The sequence below is a fragment of the Acipenser ruthenus genome, chromosome 6, assembly GCF_902713425.1.
Source record: "Acipenser ruthenus chromosome 6, fAciRut3.2 maternal haplotype, whole genome shotgun sequence".
Taxonomy (NCBI): Eukaryota; Metazoa; Chordata; class Actinopteri; order Acipenseriformes; family Acipenseridae; genus Acipenser; species Acipenser ruthenus.
In genome coordinates this window covers 5,847,404-5,867,404 of record NC_081194.1, presented here as the reverse complement: position 1 = coordinate 5,867,404, position 20,001 = coordinate 5,847,404, and the positions used below count along the sequence as shown (strand labels likewise).

At 36.6% G+C, this 20,001-nt stretch overlaps 2 protein-coding genes across 4 annotated transcripts; both read left to right on the top strand.

The window, feature by feature from the left end:
- Positions 1-3,490: 3,490 nt before the first annotated feature.
- On the top strand, positions 3,491-5,269 carry LOC117411282 (myeloid-associated differentiation marker-like protein 2). The gene is made up of 2 exons (XM_034018567.3): positions 3,491-4,215; positions 5,263-5,269. Exons 1-2 carry the CDS (start codon positions 3,497-3,499, stop codon positions 5,267-5,269), a joined length of 726 nt encoding a protein of 241 aa, XP_033874458.1. The 5' UTR covers positions 3,491-3,496.
- A 421-nt stretch (positions 5,270-5,690) lies between these two features.
- Positions 5,691-19,786, top strand: LOC117411584 (uncharacterized protein C6orf118-like). Of its 3 annotated transcripts, none has more exons than XM_059024849.1 (10): positions 5,691-5,767; positions 11,659-12,341; positions 12,786-12,908; positions 13,551-13,610; positions 13,799-13,923; positions 16,063-16,118; positions 16,497-16,693; positions 17,303-17,356; positions 18,709-18,770; positions 18,873-19,786. In XM_059024849.1, the coding sequence occupies exons 1-10, from the start codon at positions 5,710-5,712 to the stop codon at positions 18,928-18,930; spliced, it is 1,476 nt and encodes a 491-aa protein (XP_058880832.1). In that variant the 5' UTR covers positions 5,691-5,709; the 3' UTR covers positions 18,931-19,786. The 3 variants fall into 3 exon arrangements, with proteins under 3 accessions (XP_058880832.1, XP_058880833.1, XP_058880834.1); XM_059024850.1 differs by having other exon boundaries at positions 18,854-19,786; XM_059024851.1 differs by having other exon boundaries at positions 5,726-5,767; positions 11,645-12,341.
- The last annotated feature ends 215 nt before the right edge of the window (positions 19,787-20,001 follow it).

The following is a 20,001-nucleotide window of genomic DNA, read 5'->3' as shown; positions in this document are numbered from 1 at the left end:
GTGCTTTTGCATTGATGTGTCTTATTTGACTTACTGTATGTACCTGGTTCAGTGGGTAAAATGATGGCATTTAGTTTAAATCGGTTGTCATGAACAATGAGAATGAGGTTACCTATGACACTAACCCTTTGAGATTCACAAGGTCCTAGAGGAGAAATTCAGTAAAATATTACAATACAAGAAAATGGCCTGATATGAATGAGTCCATGCAAAGTTTGTTTTTTTGAGGCAGGCAAAAACTTAGCAAGACTGATTCTTAAATTACTACAGGATACAGCCCTGACGTTTAAAAACAAACAAACAAAAAAAAAACATTGTTTTACAGATGATGTAGGCCCCCACTGCACCTGCATGATTGTCTAAAATATCATTAAAACATTACGTAACCCTGCTCTTACCTTTTCATCGCTTACACAGCTAAAGTTTTGTGTTTCTGTTTAAAAATCCAGGGCTTCAGACATGTCTCTTATAAAAACGCTTCATAATGGAAAGCATGTGAGCAACGGAACATAATTGTAATATATTTGGGAAATGCCAAGTATTTCACCCTTGCACTTTCTTTAAAAAAAAAAAAAAAAAAAATTTCCAGGTGGCACTTTCCATTGCTAATAATCCAATTAGACTAGAAATATTGTGTGTACATTTTTTCTAATATCCACCTAATCTCTTGTCTAGTCAGAAGCCTTTGAAAGGCTAGGAGTTTCCTACAAGTTGCTTTCCAAAGTTTGTATTTCTTATAGGTCTATGGCTAGCCAATTGATTTATAATCCCTGATAATCTGCCGAAAACAAGCAGCAATTAACAACCTTTGTTTTGACTGAAATACAGGTATTACAGATAGACAGCTGGGTTTTATTTTGGTTGGAGAGTTAAATGCAACGCAAGTGTTTTATAAAGTATTACTGTATGTTTGGCAAGGTGTGTGTGGGGAAAAAAAGACAAATATACTTAATTTTGCAAGTGGGTGTACCTATATTGTTAATAGTGTCGAAGTTTTAGCAATTCAGAAAAAAAAAATATTTATAAATAACCTCCGGTAATTCCATCTGTGTATTATATCTGAATTTATACTGCGCATACTACTGTTTACAGCAGCTTGTTACTCTTCCAATGGTTTTATTGTAATTTGACCGAGTGCACTATGATGTGCACAGCGTGTACGTTGCTTGCTGTGTTTATATGATGAGGCCTAATCTAAGAGCTGCAGCTTGGATAGTATTGTCTTAAACAATTAAACCAAAAATAAAACTAAGGAAACTACAGAGCAAGGAAATCTAACCCTTTTAAAGCACCGCTCTCCATTGCTGATAGCCTGGTGGTGTGCTCTATGCCAGCATGGCATTAGAACGTTAAGGTTCAAATACAAATATATTTGAAAGGAATTCCCCTTTTTTACTTAAGGTACACAAGGAATTGAATGGTTTCTGCTTAAAAATACACTTGACTCGGTTATCACAAGGAAACTGACAATTTGGATGACTAGATCCAACCTGTCAGTACATCGTAAACCCTGTTTCGTGCAACTCATTGGAAAAATAAGAAAGTTAGCTTATTTGTGGGACACATATGTTCCTTGTACCATAAAGGGTTAAATGTAACTGTCCTCTCAAAAAGCTAAAGAAGACATGCTTTGTGAATGTTTTTGAAAAGCTGCTAGTCCTCGCCTGTTGACCTTATGTTTAATTCACTGGTTGTTTTTTTGTACTGGTTCCTTCTTTTAGACTGCCTATCTGTTTTGTGACGATACATATATTGATGATTATATTATGTCTTCCTTGTAGATTTACACATGAACTTCATTAACAAATACTCCACAATAGTTTAGTCTGTGATAATATTTAATGGCAGCACATTTCAGACAGAGTATGGGTGTTTGTTCCAGTAGATACACAATGTCTCTGAATTAATAATCTTTTAGTTTACACATCCCATTCATAATTTTAAAAATCTTGGCTTTTTCAGAAGACAGCATTTCCTTTTTCTTAGTTGTTTAATACAATTGTACAGACTGACTCACCCCCCAGTTTGCAGTACATTCTGTAATTATGTCATCAGATGAGTTTAACATGCTGTCAGCGCCATCTAGTGCAATATAGTGGCATGACAATACAGTATGCGACTGCCAGAGCACCCATTGAGTCCCATCAACACAGATGCATCGTTTAGGATACATTGCAGACTCCTTCTCAATGTCTGGTTTCACAGATAATTAGTTCAACTGTAAGGATCTGCTTCAAAAGTATATCACCTCCCTAATATAGTAACTGCAGACTGAATCTTGGACCACAAAAAGTAAAGCCTAGAAAGATTCAGGTAAGGAAGTAGTCAATTAAAAAAACAACAAACTTCTCTGTTGTTAAAGATTCTGCAATTATTACTATTTAGTTTTGAATTTCCAAGTTTAAGGCTCAGATACATCAGTGAAAGAAAAATTCCATTTGTTTCTGTCTGTGGCATGACTTGATGGTACAGTATTCTCCTCACATTAACTTTATGAACAACATTCTTCTTAGAAAACAAAATCTCCATGATCACGCCTGATTTATTTGTTTGGTTTTAGTCTCCTACTGTGTTAAATGAGATGCCATCTCATGCAGTTTGGGGTTGGCTGCTCAAACTGTAGGATATTACTTCTGTTATAATAAGTGACACATGGCACACATATTAACGTATTATAAAAATCACAAAACACGAAGACTGTAGTGAGGAGCTACTATTAATCATATACAAAGATGTCTTTTTCACTTCAGAATTGTGTCATATGCTCTGTGCATGGGATGCTATACATACACAAGGTAAGATGTGGGATTTGGACAGATCTCTAAAGAGAGAATTCCATTCATTTTCCACGCTATGCACCTCCAGTCACTTCATCTGTCTCAAATGTATAGTTCTGAAAGGAACACACTTTCTAGTAAACATTTACTTTCATTTTAAAACATGAAATCTGCTGAATGGAAGTAGATTTATTCTGGTATGTGATTTATAATAGTAAGATCGGTGAGATTTGTGAGTATGTGCCTGAAAGCAAAATAAAACCAGATGATCCCTTGGTCTCAGTACAATACTGGACGTTGTTTACTTTGTTATTTGGTCCATCATGACTTTGTACATATTTGACAGTTTCATGGTTTATACTCCTGGAATGCAGCTGTTACACCAATACTCACACACCACACCTTCATTCAAATGGTAATAGTGTTGTAAACTCTTAATAAATCTTCTGTGCACGCTAGCAGGGGAAGCATTGCTGCTTGGATTATATATGGCTTCTCCAGACTGTCTCTGTTTACCATCCATTCCATTATAGCAACAGATGTAAACTTATATATGCTTGTGGATATCCTAAGAAGTTCCAAGTCCACTAACTTTGCTGATGTTTACTGGGTTGCCAAAGCAACCACCTCTTTATATAACACCCTACAAGCCTCCACTTCAGTCAACTTTGGTTCGGTTTGCCACTTTTGCTTTCTTCATCCAAGCAGCCAAACTCAGAATGGGATTCAACCTGAACGCTGTCACTCAACCTAATGGTATCATCCAGCTACTTGAAGTTCTCTTTGGCTGTGTGACTTTCTCCATAGTCGCCGCTAAGTATCCATTTGGTTTTAACAGTAATTGGCTAGTGTGGTGCATGTTTGTCTGGTGTTTCTGTTTTGCAGCCACCATTATCTTTCTGAGTTTGGAAATCTCCGGCTTGCATTCCAAGATTCCCAAGTGGGAGCAGATTGTATTCTTCTACGTCGTCGCAGCGTGTCTTTCATACCTCACCACAGCGGTGATATTCCCGGTGTATAGATTTCAGAAAGGGGGATGCAGCATTCATTTTGAGAGCTGCCAATATCATGCAGCTGCAAGTGCATTTGCCTGCTTGACTTTCATCCTGTACGCAGTGCAAAGCTTTCTATTGAAGGGCACTGGCAAAGTGTCTGGCTACGTGACAACTCCACCAGGGATCCTCAAGATTCTTCAGGCTTTCGTGGCTTGTGTCATCTTCGGGATTGTGGACCAAGGAAGACTTTATAAGTATAACGAAGCCACCCAGTGGAGCATATTTGTCTTTTCCTTCTGTTTCATTGTGACAGTCGTCATCCTGATTCTAGAATCAACTGGATTGTCATCAAAAATGGGCCCTGTGCCCTTCCCAACACTAACAATGGCCTATTCCGTCCTGGCCGTAGTTCTGTACCTCACAGCCACTGTGCTGTGGCCAGTGTACTTGATTAGAAATGGGCCAAACTCTTTTTTCAAAGACAATAATATTTGTGTTACTTTCTTCTCTTGCCTGAACACTGTTCTGTATATTGTTGATGCTGTCTTGTCATTCTTAAAGTGCAAATGAGAAAACAAACAAATTAAATGTTATAGATTTTGTACCAGTTTTTTTTTTACTAACGTTTGTACTGTTTAAAGAATGCTTTATTATTCATCTGTTAATTGTAAACTGAAATATACCTAATAATCTGAAAGTATCCTTATCAAAGTGAATACAAAACTAGTCTACTTCTATTACTTGTGTTTATGTAACAAATCTTATTGTTTCCAACTATGTTGTTAAGTATTTGTATTCTGATCTGTAGTAGAAAGTGCATGACAAATTAAACAGAACTACTGAAATATATTTTATTGCATATTCAAAGCTCTTAAACTGCTTTTTTAATTATTATTTTTTTTAACAAATTAATGAAAATATTTTACATTTAAATAAAATATATAAGTTGTAGTGCATCCCTGTATTTTTGACAGCTTTCTATTTAAAACTGGGTCACTGATAAAGGTGAAAGTTTAACCTTGCCTAGAAAATCTAATCACACCTACTAAGATGTAAAACGTGTACAGTGCAGACACTTGAATCAGGCATTAGACAGCTTCAAACACATTTTCCAATACACAGGGTGACACCTTCATTTTTGAAGTCACCTTGGTTGTTTGTGGTGCTGTTTTAGTCGTTTGACGCCTGAAACACATAACTTTAAAGTACAGTAGCTGGCTTTTGAAACAGTGGGTATCAAACAGCTCTCCATTCCCGAAACGTGCAGCCAGAATGCCGTGCACACGTGTTCCGAGCTTCAGCAGGCAACCAGATTCAGCTGTAACTCCCTTGCACCCACTTGTGGCCAGAAAAATGAATGTCGGAGAATTTGTATATAAAACCACACTCAAGCACTAGGGCTATACTGTCGGAACTAAAGAATGTTAGACTTTTATAGGTCTTGTTTAAACAAATTACTTCTAAAATTCATATACATTTTTCATTTCCAGTTGCTGAAATGTCGTTTCTTCAGTTAATCTGACGGACCTCCACACTCAACACCACGAATCCCAAAGAAGTTTTCTTTATTATTTTAAAGTTATTTAAATACATGTACATAACGGAGCCTTCTCTAACGTATTGTTTGTTAAAAAAAACAAAGAAAAGCACAACTGGGGATGCTACTTTGAAGAGAACAAACATGTTCTTTAGGTTAAACACGTTTTTGAAAACAGAATAAACTTTGAACATTTCTAAAACAGATTCGCAAGTAGCAAACGTGATTTTAAAGGGTCGTTATAATTCTGCAAATAAACATACAAAGTTAATACACATACTATATCATTGTTATCGTGGATTGATGTATTAATGTGTTTGCTGATGTACTGTGATACACATGCAAAGCGCGTTGGTCTCGCGACCTGACGAAGCAGTCCTGCTTTGTTTACACGGTTTCCATGGTGAAAGAAACACAGAATCGCCTAGTCAGAAGGGCTTGTGAAAAGCAGATTCTTGGTAAGTAACTTCAGATCGTTAAATATGCTGCTTTTTGTTATTCACGCATCCCTATTTATTGTGTTTTTAAAACGTAGGTTAAATTGAGAGGTGTGGTTATAATTTATTCATGCTGGCATACTCACTCTAAAAATCCTGATCCCGAATCTCACATGGGATTTTAAACGACCTGCTGTACTTACCATTTTGCTTTTACAAACATATTTTTTAAAATTAAATAAATACAAATAAATCTGTATTCAATATTACTAGAAATATTGAATACTAGTTGATTTTTCCAGCTTGCTATTCAATTTTCTTTTGCTTTTTTTTGCAAATAAAAAGCATGAATGTGGAGTTTTACCGCGGTTTGATTTTTTTCAATTTTCGAACTGTAGAAGACAGAAAAATAAAAAGAACAAACAATATTTTCAGTTTTTCAGTTTCTGAAAATGTTTAAAGAAATGCGGGATGGGATGGGGGGGATGGGGGGGTCAAAAATCCAACACATTTAACTTTAATCACCGGCCAGTCTTAACTTTCTAGCAAAATGTAATGAGCTGATATCTGCCTTTTACTGCGGTAAAGCGCACGATAAAAAAAACAAAACAAAAAAAAAACATATGGTGCAAATATTAGGAACATATGCTTAAGTTTACAATTATTGTGCACAAAAATAAATACACATGGAAATGATGAGCGGTTCACCCCTTACTAACTCCAGTCTATCTCGTTCGGTAACCTTCTATTTCAGGTTAGTCTAAAGGCCGCATTCCAGCTGTCATTTTAGATGATTAGCGCCCTCTGTCTCGACTGTAGTCATTTTTCTCCCTTTGATTTATTTATTTTTTATTTTTTTTGTCATCTTTATTTATTTTTTGTCATCTTTATTTATTATTTATACTAGATTTTATTTTCCTGTTTCCTGTATATATTTTGTCAATACCATTTCTCTTTTCCATCTCCCTTCTTCTTTCCCTTTTCCCAGCAAGCTCTTTATATTTAGTTCATGAACCTCCACTTTCCTCAACCTCCTCTCCAAATTCCTTCTCTGCTCCTCAAATTTCTTGAATTTTAATAATGTTCCACTTTTTCTGATACGTTATTCACATAATCTATTGTCATGTTTCCGCAGTCTAAATAAATGCTCATTCAGAGAACTATGTCCAATCCTTAACCTAGCTAACGATCTTTCCTCTTTCCTTCCCAATTCCTTATTCACCCAGCTACTATTCACCTCTTTCTGGATACTATGATAAAACCTTCCTTTTAAACTTTCATCCCATCTCTCCTGCCATTCGTTTACTATCACTCCCATTTCCTGCAATCCCAGTGGACTCACCAATGAGATCTATCATCTTATTACCCAGAATGCCAGAGTGACCAGGAATCGAAACTAAACTTACCAATCCCCATTATTGTACATTCTTTGTATTACTTCGAGCATGATATTTGTTCTTAGTAAAATCTCCTTTCAACACAATAAGTACACTTAAAGAATCTGTGAATATTACCACTTTCTTAGGTTTTATTTCAGCTATTTAAACTATCGCAAATAGAATAGCTACCATTTCTGTTACATACACTGATAAATGGTCCGATATCCTTGCCATTTTACAGATATCCAGTTCTGGAATATTGTACGCCATTGCCACTCTTCCTGTTTTTGGATCCTTAGATCCATCTGCAAACATACATAAAGCCTCCTTACTCTTTTCCTCTACAAAAGCTTGACTCTTTCTTTTCAATTCCATTTTTTCCCCTCCTTTCTTCACTTGTTCACTCAATTCTGTACAACAATTGGGTTTTTCCACCAACCATTCTGGTAACACATTTACATTACCATTCTTCACTAAATTCAGTTTTTCAATTCCTATTTCCTTTATCCATGTTTGCATCCAATAACCCAACATGCCCCCATTTGTCTCCCACCTCTCCTTTTTCTAATTATTTAAACACCTATCTTCCATGCTTTTCCAAGGAGGAAATCCTATATGCAGAGAGTTAGCCTTAATCCAATATTTAACATCTAGCCATTTTCTCCTTAATTCCAGTGGCAACTAATTTATCAAAATCTGCATAGCATTAATAAGAGCAGATTTCATGGTTCCTATACACACCCTTATGACTTTAGTTTGCAAATGATCCAGATTTTTCACCTTGCTTTTACAAGTTCCCACAAGAATCTGACTTCCATAATCTTTACACTCCTAATTAACCCTCTGTATATCATCATACTTGTTTTATTCGCTCCCCAACTCGTCCCTGAAATACTTCTTAGAATATTAAGCCTTCCTTTACATTTATCTATTATAGTATTTACTTGTTTTCCCCAAGTTAATTTTTTATCAAACCACATTCCCAAATATCTGAATTCCTCCACCTCATTAAGAATATTATCTTGGTATAACAAACTTAATTTCCCCTGTTCTCTTCTCCTACGTGAAAACAAGAGCATGTTATTGATATTTTAAAACCCCATTTATAAGATCACTTTTCCAGATTATTCATTGCCTCCTGCAGTTCCCTCCTAACTATTCCAATATGTTTATTCCTTTATACATAACCCCATCATCAGCAAACAAACCCACAGATACCTTAGATCCTTCTAAAATATCATCAGCTAAATCATTATATGAAAAAGCAAAGGGCTGATAACACTTCCTTGAGGTGTTCCATTTTGCATCTCAAATCTTTCAGAGAACTTCCCCTTAATTTTTACTTCAAATCCTCTTTCTTTCAGAAACTCTCTAATCCACCAAAGAGTCCTCCCTTTTATTGCCAATGATGCTATTTTATATACTAAGCCTTCTTTCCAAACCATATCATACGCCTTCTCTATGTCAGTGTAAACTGCCCCAACCACCTCATTCTCACTTAATGTCTCCTTGACTTCTGTAGACAATCTTACCAATTGATCTATCGTCAATCTGTATTTACGAAAAACACTCAGTAACTTTTTAGTTTCCAAAAAATACCAGAGTCTCCCACACACCATTCTTTCCATAATTTTACAAAGAGTAGCCGTCAATGCTATTAGTCAATAAGAACCCACTTCAGTCGGATCCTTTCCTGCCTTCCTTATAGGCATGACCAAAGCATTCTTCTATTCTTAGGTAACACCCCCAACTCCCACACTTTATTATTATTATTATTATTATTATTTATTTCTTAGCAGACGCCCTTATCCAGGGCGACTTACAATCGTAAGCAAATACATTTCAAGTGTTACAATACAAGTAATACAATAAGAGCAAGAAATACAATAACTTTTCTTCAAGCAAAGTACAAGTGTGACAAACCACAATTCAATAATACAGCAGATAATAGTGATAGTTACATCAGGATATGATTAAATACAAAGTACTACAGGTTAAACACTTGGCAGATTACAGTATTCTGAAGTACAGGATTAAATGCAGTAAAATAGGGGGCAGATAAGAGCAAAATAAAGCACATTTACATGAAGGGTGATAGTGTCCCAGGATACAAACAGAGGAGTTCTACAGGTGCTGTTTGAAGAGGTGAGTCTTAAGGAGGCGCCGGAATGTGGTCAGGGACTGGGCAGTCCTGACATCTGTAGGAAGGTCATTCCACCACTGCAGAGCAAGGGTGGAGAAGGAGCGGGCTCTGGAGGCAGGGGAGCGTAGCGGAGGTAGAGCTAGTCTTCTAGTGCAGGCGGAGCGGAGAGGTCGAGTGTGTAGGGAGAGATGAGGGTCTGGAGGTAGCTGGGTGCAGTCTGGTCAAGGCATCTGTAGGCTAGTACAAGAGTCTTGAACTGGATGCGAGCGGTGATCGGGAGCCAGTGGAGCGAGCGGAGTAGTGGAGCAGCGTGGGCGAAGCGAGGCAGAGAGAACACCAGGCGGGCAGCAGAGTTCTGGATGAGCTGGAGCGGACGGGTGGCGGACGCAGGGAGGCCAGCCAGGAGGGAGTTGCAGTAGTCTAGGCGGGAGAGTACCAGGGCCTGGACCAGGAGCTGGGTAGCATAGTTGGTGAGGAAGGGTCGGATATTATAAAGCTTAAATAATATTTCTGAACTACTATCTGGGAACATTTTATACATGTTATAAGAAATCTTGTCTTCACCTGGCGAGGAATTCTTTCCTTTTTCAATCGCAGCTTTCACTTGCATGGACAGGCAAGTTACCAGACGAGATAGACAGGGGTGAGCCGCTCATCATTTCCATAATTAAATTCATTTTTGTGCACAGTAATTGAAAACTTAAGCAAAACCAAGTGTTCCTAATATTTAAACCATTGATGTATATTTTTTTTACAAAAAGACAGATAACACATTTTGCTAGAAAGTTAAGACTGGCCGCTGATTAAAGTTAAATGTGTTGGATTTTTGACCCCCCCCCCCCCCCCCATTTTTTTTAAACTGTTTTCAGAAATTGGAAAACTGAAAATATTGTTTGTTCTTTTCATTTTTCTGTTTTTATTTCATCTACTGTTCAAAAATTGAAAAAACAGCAAACATCAAACTGCGGTAAAACTCCACATTCGTATTTTTTATTTGCAAAAAAGCAAAAAAAATTATTGAATAGCACGCTGTAAAAATCAGCAGCAACTTGTAGAAATGAATAGCAAGCTTTAAAAATCAATAGCAAGCTGTAGAAATGAATAACAAGCTGGAAAAATGAATAGCAAGCTGGAATAGCGAGCTGGATTAAAGTGAGCTGGAATAGCGAACTGCGAACTGCAAACCGCTTGCTGACTTCACTGACCTGAAAACTGCCCCCTATTCAAAAAGGCGAATAGTATTACCCAAATTGTATCCATACATTACCAGTGCTGAATGAATGGGTGATTTGTTTTCTATTTATTTTACCTTCCAAAATAACTTTCTGCAGTAATGATGGGGAGAATTACCAGTACCAATACCAGTCTTGATGATGCTTTGACTTCTGTTTATTATTATTATTATTATTATTATTATTATTATTATTAATAAATAATAATAATAATAATAATAATAATAATAATAATAATAATAATAATAATAATAATAATAATAATAATAGTTTAATTAAAAATCATATCAGACTTCTAGTTACTATATATTATCTCATATTTGTACTTAGCCTATAAAATGGTTATATTCATATTTTTTATGTACAGTATTCTTAAAAAATATATACAAATACAATGTTACTCATGCTACTAGTCAGGCAAGAAACAAATCAAAAGGAAAGGAGCATCCCCATCCTTTACCATAAATACTCTGCATCAAATAACATGCATTATATGACAAGTGGAATCTCTCCATTCACCTTCATACAGATTCCAAGTCCTGCTAATGTGCCACTTCTTAGAATACTTTGACAGCATAGCTACAGCAGCCTGTTGCCGAGCCAAATGACTGATTTGGTCAAACTAAGAGCGGACATGGCACTTTACTGCCCTTTTATATGAAAACTAGCACCTTCAAACAAGGAAATACCACCACACTTGTCATTTATAGCTACAGTACGCATGGGAAGACTGTTGTTACCTCCTCTTACACTCGACGTGCCCTTATCACTAGTACCCTATTAACACTACCTTTATAATAGGCGATCATTGACACAATACACATTTGTCGCTTTTAGGCAAAGACAGGGAATGGCAATCATGGTTTCAACAGGGTGCTGATCACACATTATATATAGGTAGTGGAGATGGGGTGAAAGTGACACCTACCTAATTTTCTCTTGTAAAGCATCTTAACCACATCTCTATTATAAAACTATACTATCAAACATGTATTCTTCTTCTTCTTCTTCTTCTTCTTCTTCTTCTTCTTCTTCTTCTTCTTCTTCTTCTTCTTCTTCTTCTCCCTTAAATGCTGATTCAATATTTTATTAACAACCAAGACTTAAAAGGTAATCCATTGTAGCCCTTTAATTTATTTTCTAGGGTTTTTTTTCCAGATTGCTCTCTAATAATGAGTGCCACAGAGAATGAGAAGAAGGAGTATTCTACTCTCCTGAACAATAGTCTCCGGGAGCTGTTGGATACACTGGGCAAAGCCCACAAGGCTGACATCCTGGCTTACAGTTCAGGCCACTTAAATCACAACAAACTCCGGAAACTATTGGTGAGGAAGTCCAACATGCCGCAATGGGAAAGTTCCCAGCAGAAGGAAAGCGGTCCTCTGCAGAAACGGGTTTCCAAGGCCCTGGTGAAGAAAATGACAGATGCCTGGGCTGACTTCACCATAAACACCAGTTTGATTACGGATCACCCCAGTGCTGAATCCTCATTGTTTAGATGCCCTTATCCACAAGAGTCTGTGAAATCATCCATTACACCAATTGGAAAGGACAGGAAAGACAACTCTAGCAGGAGGCACAGAGAGTCACTCAAAGAGGTGGAACCCACTGATTTATTGCTGTTAAAACCACAACCAGTCAGATATGACAGGCATAACACAGAGTGCACCCCGGACCAGTATCAAATCACACAGTCCTATATCAGTGGCCTGACGAGAACGGACCAGTTCAACATGCTGCTGGACTTTGAAAGGGGAATTCTGAGGACGCAGGACATGCAAGAAATGGAGTCCAAGTCAGGTCACCATGTTGTTAAGAGGCATGAAGAGAAATTGGTTCAGGTATGAAAGGATACTTGCAAAGTGATTAGCTGAAGATGCTGTTATTTACTGTCATTAAACTCCAGAATAGGGGGGACAAACTGCATTACTGCATATTCGGTTATGCCTTACAAAATAAATGAATAGATGGTGGAAACTAATGAATTCTTGTGATATTGAAGTGCCCACCCACACATTGTACCATGTACATTTTGAAGAAACATACAGTAAAAGTATTCTGCTAACCTTCTTTCTCACAAGTTATTGAATGTATCATCACATAATCTTGGCTATTTGATCCGACCGTCTCGTTCTATATGTCATTTAAGAATTTTGCATGCATGCAGAGATTTGAAACATGAAAATTTGAAATATGTTACTTTTTGTGTAACTAAAATGTTAAGCTTGCAATGTAAGCTATTGAGATGACCTCCACCTCCTCCTCCCTCCTGGTGGTAAATGCAGGAACTGAAGAAGATCTCGTCGGCCAGCTGGCCAAGCTTCACCTGCCTGCAGATCTTCAGGGACATTTTCAATGACATTTGCAATGAATCACATGTTTTTGGTGGCATCTTAACGCAAATTAAGGTAATCGTTTTTAACGTCTATGAAACAGATATCAGATCCTGATTAACCTGGGTTACACAATAGCGTAGGAGTGCTTTTCTTAAACAGTAATGGGGTTTATTCAATTGCTCAAATCAATGACTGATCTAAGTACCACTGTATTAAAATCATAAAAATATGAACCTTCCTGAGTTTTTCTTATCCTTGGGCTCTTTACTAATTGTTTGAACAGTGTTTTTTGTTTTTTTTATAAATTTCGTTTTTCGGTGCTTCTTTTTAGCTATTTTCGAGTTTTATGTAAATGTTTTTTTATCAGGGCTTTCACTTTTTATATACTGTACGAAATTATTGTTTTCAGTTACTTTCCAATATTCTTGGGCGTTTTTTCTGTCAGAATATGTATTAGCTCGACAGCACTTGCACACTTCATGTACCTTCTTTCCTTTGCTGTCTGACACAACAGAATTGTTATGGTCACAGGCATATTCTTCAGGGGTTTCTGTGTGTTTAGGCATTTTTTTACATTTCACGCTTGTTACCAGTTTGAAACAGAGTTTTAAGCTGCTGTGGGTAGCTGTTCATTTGTCATTCGATAATACAATTTGTGTCAGCGTTCCTGGTCTCATAACACATGTGATCAATTGCTTTTGTTTTGTTTACTAGACAGAGTATGAGCTGTACCTTGAGTCAGTTCTCGACAACCAGCCTGCAGTTCAACACCAGGTACTTTCTTTAAATATGTTTCATGCAATGCAAATATAAAAAAAAACCAAAAAAAACTCAGGGTCCCATTTCTTCAGTTTGTTGAAAATATTATATATGTGCCCTTGTGCTTTGATTAATTGTCCTGTGTCTGCATCATAGATGGATTGACTGTTTCCTTTAGTGATTGTTGTTTTTCAATCTTGAAGTCATTGCAGGCTCAAGTGCGAGGAATGGAGAAGAAAGCTGTCATAACACAGGAAGTGGAGGGTGCCAGACAGGAAGTCCTAAGACAGCAGGAGATTGCTAGGAAAGCTTTGGAGGAAAATGAACAGTAAGGGCTCTTTCACACACTGACTATGTGTTTCGCTGCTGCTGTATTATGATACTACTTTGTGTTATGATGACACTGGTAACTGCTCTACCATGGCACCCAATTATTTAGATATTCCTCCCACTTGAAAAGCAGGTCTTGGGGGAGTTAACAGGCTCCTGCTCTGGTCCTTGTAGCATGAATACTACTCTGTGGGGTTAGACACTTTTTTACACATGAAACTTCAGTTTTATGCCTAAGCCACCAGTACCTTAAAGACTGAATACTAAGTGTACGTGCAATTTTATGAACGTTACATAAATACCAGGGAAAACTAACTCATAGACTGGGATAATTTGAATATTTCTTTTATAACCCAGTTTATATTAATATCGGCTAGGGGGGTGCACCAGATCTCAGTCTCATGCACTATAGTATGGAAAATATCCCCTATTTCATTTCACTCTCACCAGTAATACAGTCAATCACAACCACATTAATAACTTTACATTTCTCACCCCCTTTCACATACATTGAGTATCAGGCAGTGACCTGTTGTATTCTTACTTTTACTGTCTGTAGATAATGATCACTTCAGTAAACCATCAGTTTCGTTTTCAATATATAAACTCCAATTCACTCACTGCACAGTGTATTTTTTTATAACTAGTCAATAATCTAGGTTAATACCCTTTTTGCAATAGCACAATATCATTTCACAGCATTACACATTTACAAAAAAAAACATCCAGCATTTCATTCAGTCCTTTTGGTTTACTCACAGTCCTTAAACAATAGTTATCTTCTTTAATACAAAGTCCCAAAATAATAATAAAAAAAATCTTCCTTTTAAGCAAAGTTACACACAAAATATGTCCATGCAAACTATATATAACAAAAACACTAAAAATACTGCCAATAAATGTAAAATAGCTGGTATATTACAAGTCCGAAGACCTCACATGCTGTGCACGTGTGGTCTAAAGATTACTCAGCAAATGACCCAAGGAATGGTAAACTTCAGCGCAATTTGCAATTTGTAGGTTTTTAAACAAACTTCTTCTGGAGCGAAAATATCTTCTTCTGCCTGGAACAACTAAACTTTCTCCGATAACAGTGATTAGATTCTGGCATGCACCTTCAGCCTCTAAACACTATCTTTTATTGACTTTTTTTTTTTTTACTTCACTGGCGTCTATAGGCCCTGCTGCGTCACTATAAAAAAAAACTTCTTTCGAAAAGTCATTTTCAATCTGAATGACTACTCAACTCAACTTGAACACTTGGTTAATTTTTCTGTTCAGTATTTAACGATACTGTGCTTAGAAAATATACATTATATATATATTTTGGATCCAAACGACTCTGAACGCAACGCACTCTGTGTCTTTCAGTGCCATACCCTGCTTCTCTCTTTCTGCTGACCCAAACACATACATGCCAACAGTCCCTATATGGTCGGGACAGTCCCGATTTCCTAGCAAATGTCCCGCGTTCCGATATTTACATATAGAAAAAAAAAATTTATTCTGCACAGTAGACTTAGTGAAAACCACACACTGTACTCAACAATGCGAGAAAGGTGAGAAAATTCGCAAGACCTTTGAATATTTGCTCCAACATCTTTAATACATCAACAAGACTTTCTTTTGGGGAAAAAAATGACTTTTTATTTGCAAATGACTGCATGTGGTTACATCTGAACAGTGGTAAATGTTGGGTATTTCTGTTGAATATTTGATTAGGGCATCATACATTACAGTGTAATAACATGGTAATAACTGATTAACTATGATCATGCTTCTGCTCTTCCATGGTAACTATTGGTGGAATAAGAGTGTAGTTTCATGGAAATGTGCCATGGTGTTACCATCTTATTACATCTGGTAATTGAATGTTGTTCACGTGGCTCTTTCCATGTAATTACACAGTAATTACCAAATTAGTCCAGAAATCATTGGTAAATACACGATTATTACAATGTAGTTACATTGCTATTCAGGCCATGTAATCTGAAGTGCTACCGATATACAGCACACTAAGAAGTTCAGAACGTTTTTTTGGTATGGCCTCTAAATTACTACTTAAACAGCTTTTATTTTAGTGTTTATTTCAATCTTCACTAATTGTATATTGTTCTCTTTTAAATGTTTATAACAGACTGAGGAATGTGTTGCAGTTTGAACTGTCAAAGCCTGGAACCCTTGAAGAAGAAGGCAAGCAAAATCACATATGCTGTATTTTTAATAATACTAATACTAATAATTATTATTATAATAATACTAATAATGATACTACTACTAATAATACTAATAATAATGACATTTGCTTGCATGGACTATAAGCCAATAGCATTATTTTTTCTTGTGAAATCAAGCATGGTATTTTGAAGCCTTGTTTATTTTTACTTGTTAAAACAAATGCTATTCTATAATCATCCTAATCATTTTCATACAGGATTTTGAGACTAAACTATCACCATGTTGCCCTGAAAGAAGTGAATGGGATGCATTGGTGTATAAATAATTTCATTTACAGAGGGATGAGATATAAATTGCAAAACTGTCTCGCTGTTATGTGTAACTTGTGTCCAGAAACATGCAAGAAGCACATGACAGCGCTGGACACAAAGGAAGAACACACGGCTACAGCTGCAGAGCTGGTCCAGTCAAAGAGGCGCCAAATCCAAGCTGTGTGGGATGAAATTCAAGAACTGGAGAAAGACATCAAAGACACCATGGTTCCAATTGTTATTACCAACACAACCGAGAAGTGCATCAGAGACACCAAGGTACGCTATTGGCATTTTTAAAGTCACCCCCTTTGGGCTTCCATCATATTTTAAAGTTAAATTAGCTTTTCTTTTCACAGTATTGTATTATTTCCTCTTTTAAAGCATAGAGGAAGAAGTGGTTGTGGAGTTTGGAATGGGTAGAGAGAATCAAGCATTGATGTTTACTTTCCTGTCCTGTAGGACAGGGTTTCCCAATCCTTAATTAATATCCCAGTTACTTAATTAAACCCTTATTTGAACTAATGATGTGCTTAATTTCACCTTTTTAATTGTTCTCAGGTCCTAAAACATTGCCGATTTCAAGTTACTTATAAAATTGTATAGTTAACTGTTTAAAAGCTGAAAACATTTAATGGGGTTTAATTAAGCTAATGAATAGTTCAATTAAGGGTCTAGTTAAGTTATTGATAACTTAGTTGGAATGAAAACCAGAAGACACATGGGTCCCCAGGACCAGGATTGGGAAACCCTGTTGTAGGAGAGAGCATCACAGAATCATAGAGCACACCTCTGCAGGTAATTCCACTCAGGAAGAGGAAGACTGGTATGCTGTAAAGGTATTGATTGCAGTTTCAGGGTAAAGCAACCATTGCTATCCTTTCACAGGCTGAGGTGACCAAGATACGAACATTCACCGAGTATATCCAGCAAGCAACAAAGGTAGGCACCTTAATCGGCACCTTGACTTATTATTCCTAAATAATATACCGAACTGTAACAGTCCAATAAGCAGTGTTGGGCACGTTACTGAATAAGTCCTTACTTATTACGTAATAAAAAAAAAGTAGTGCTTTATATTACTCGTTATATTTCTTTCTGTCTTGTCCTGCGAAACAATTGTGTGACTATTGTTTACTATTTAACTGTATGTCTGGTAATTCATTTATTAAATGTGTCAAATAGATTTTTAAAATGTTTGTAATACAGCAAACACACAACTCTTAATAATTGACTGGATATGGCAAATTGTAATTATTACAATACATGCGACTTTGCACAAGTCACAAAGAGAAACTTAAGTTACATAAAGGCTTTTTATAAGAGAATAGCGGGGGAAAAAACGGACATAATGTATATAAAACATTGTGTTAGATAAATTATTTAACGTAATAGATACTCATGTATTTTGTAGATACGTACTTATGCATCAATTAATTATACTGTAGTATTTTTCGTATGCATGCAATTTTAGTTCTTTAAAGCGTACATTCAGTCAAACTATTTTAAACATTTTGTTTATAAATCGAAATAGTCTTTGTTAAATCGCATCAAAATGAGTTTAGGTTACTAAAGAATAAGCTGTTTATGTGCCTGTGAGGATCTGTGTTATGCCTTTATTAAGCTCTGTACTCAAGCCAGTTAATCCTGATTGTGCGCACTCACGCAATGAAAGCTGTTATGTTGGTGTTCAAGGAAAATATCAGTTACGTCTTTAGGGAGTGCCGTAAGCCGAGTTTCCGGTTTGACGGCGTGTGGTGCTGACTGAAAATACTATAAAGAGCATTTCACATTAGCGGTAACAACACAACTGAAATGTAATTTGGCTTTAAAAAAAAAGAAAAGACCACCAATGTAGTGTAGAACAGAGAAAAGGTAACGAGACAAGCTTGTTGATTTTTTTGTGGAAAGTAGCTGTAATATTATGTGTAATTAAAAATCTAAAGCGTTATTACCTCGTTATTGACAAAAGTAATTACTTAAGTAACGCATTACCCCAATTCTGCCAATAAGTAGCTAAAATGATCTCTGCAGCACAGTATTAACAAGTAGCAGAAGCACAGATATGAAATGCAACAACTAATAGAAGCAAGGTTTCACGAGAAAAGAAAGGTGTCCAGTCGATCAATCCGAAGAGCAATCTATGTGATCGATGCTTGATGTACTTGTATTGATTATCGCTGCATCTCTGGGACTATGTGTCGTATTGACTTGGAAGGTAAACCTTGACTTTCTAATATGAGGGTCTGGAAACAATGTTGGAGGTTTTTCTCAACTATGTTCTCTTTTTATAGGATCTAGAAAATGGTATTAGTAGGCTACTCAGCAGAAAGGATGTTAGCAAGGAGATCCAAGAGTAAGTATGACATAAGTGATACAATTGATGACGTAATGTACAATAATGAAAACTTCGAATACAATTTCAAACACACATGATAGAAACTTCATGTCGTTCCAGGGAACTATGGGACACGATCAAGAATGTTCTCACGCATGAAGACGAATTACCTTCTTGATCAATAAAACTTTGTTAATAGAAGAAATGTATAGTCTTGGAACTAAAGTTACTGTTTATTGTTTGTAATGTACAATTTTGGCCAAAAAAAGTATGAAAACAAATTTTTGCTGAATTACTGCTGCACTTTTTTTTCTCAGTTTTAACTCTTGAGTCTCATTGAAAAGTGGATCAGTATAAATGAACAGCACAATGCATTTGCAAGATCGTACTGCTTTGTGCAGTAAACAAACTATTGTTTTAATTGCATCTGTTGATCTTTGATTTTCTCTTGTTTTTTTTAAATTCAGATCAATGTGATTACATGTGGTTTATGTTGCTGTGCACATCCTTGTCAGAGTAGACATTTTTAATTACTGTCTGTCACTAGGTGTATGTTTCAGTCTGGTGTATTCTGGGAGTTCCTGTGCTTCCAAAAACAAGGCAACATGTTTCTCATGGTTGACCAGGGTTCTATTCTGAGAAACATGTTTCCAAAAAGGTCCTGTCTGAATTGAAGCATCAAAGAGTGTGACACTTATCATGCAACTTTGCAAGATGCCAGCTCCCACAAAAGACGGTTTGATTGTAATGATGTCATTGAGATTGATTGTACTTCATGCAAGTGAGGCATAGCATTAATAGATGTAGAAGTATGCAGTTCAGAAGGCTGTTTGGCCCAGGATCTTGCTTTCTGGTCCAGCATAAGCCACCTTCAAGTAAGTTAGGACCCCCAGCCAAGTCCAGGTGATGGAGGGCCACCCAAAAGGAAGATACAGTTGCAAAGGAGGCAGTGGGGAGGTGGGGGAGAAAGACTTTCAGGACTTTTCATGAAAGATGGGCTTGGTCTTTATAGGATTAGTGTAGCATGCCTAACCTTGCCCCTGAAATAAAAACAAAAAAAAAATCTTTGTGTACAGAGAATTTCTTTGTAAAGCAACTACTAACCCTGGTGGCAATCTAGAGCTGTGTACACCTCATCACAGACTTGTAAGGCATCGGAGCTCCTCCCCCTGGAACTTTACCATCTATAGTTGTATACAGAATAAACATCCACCGCCTTATACAAACACTGATAGGCATATACAACAAT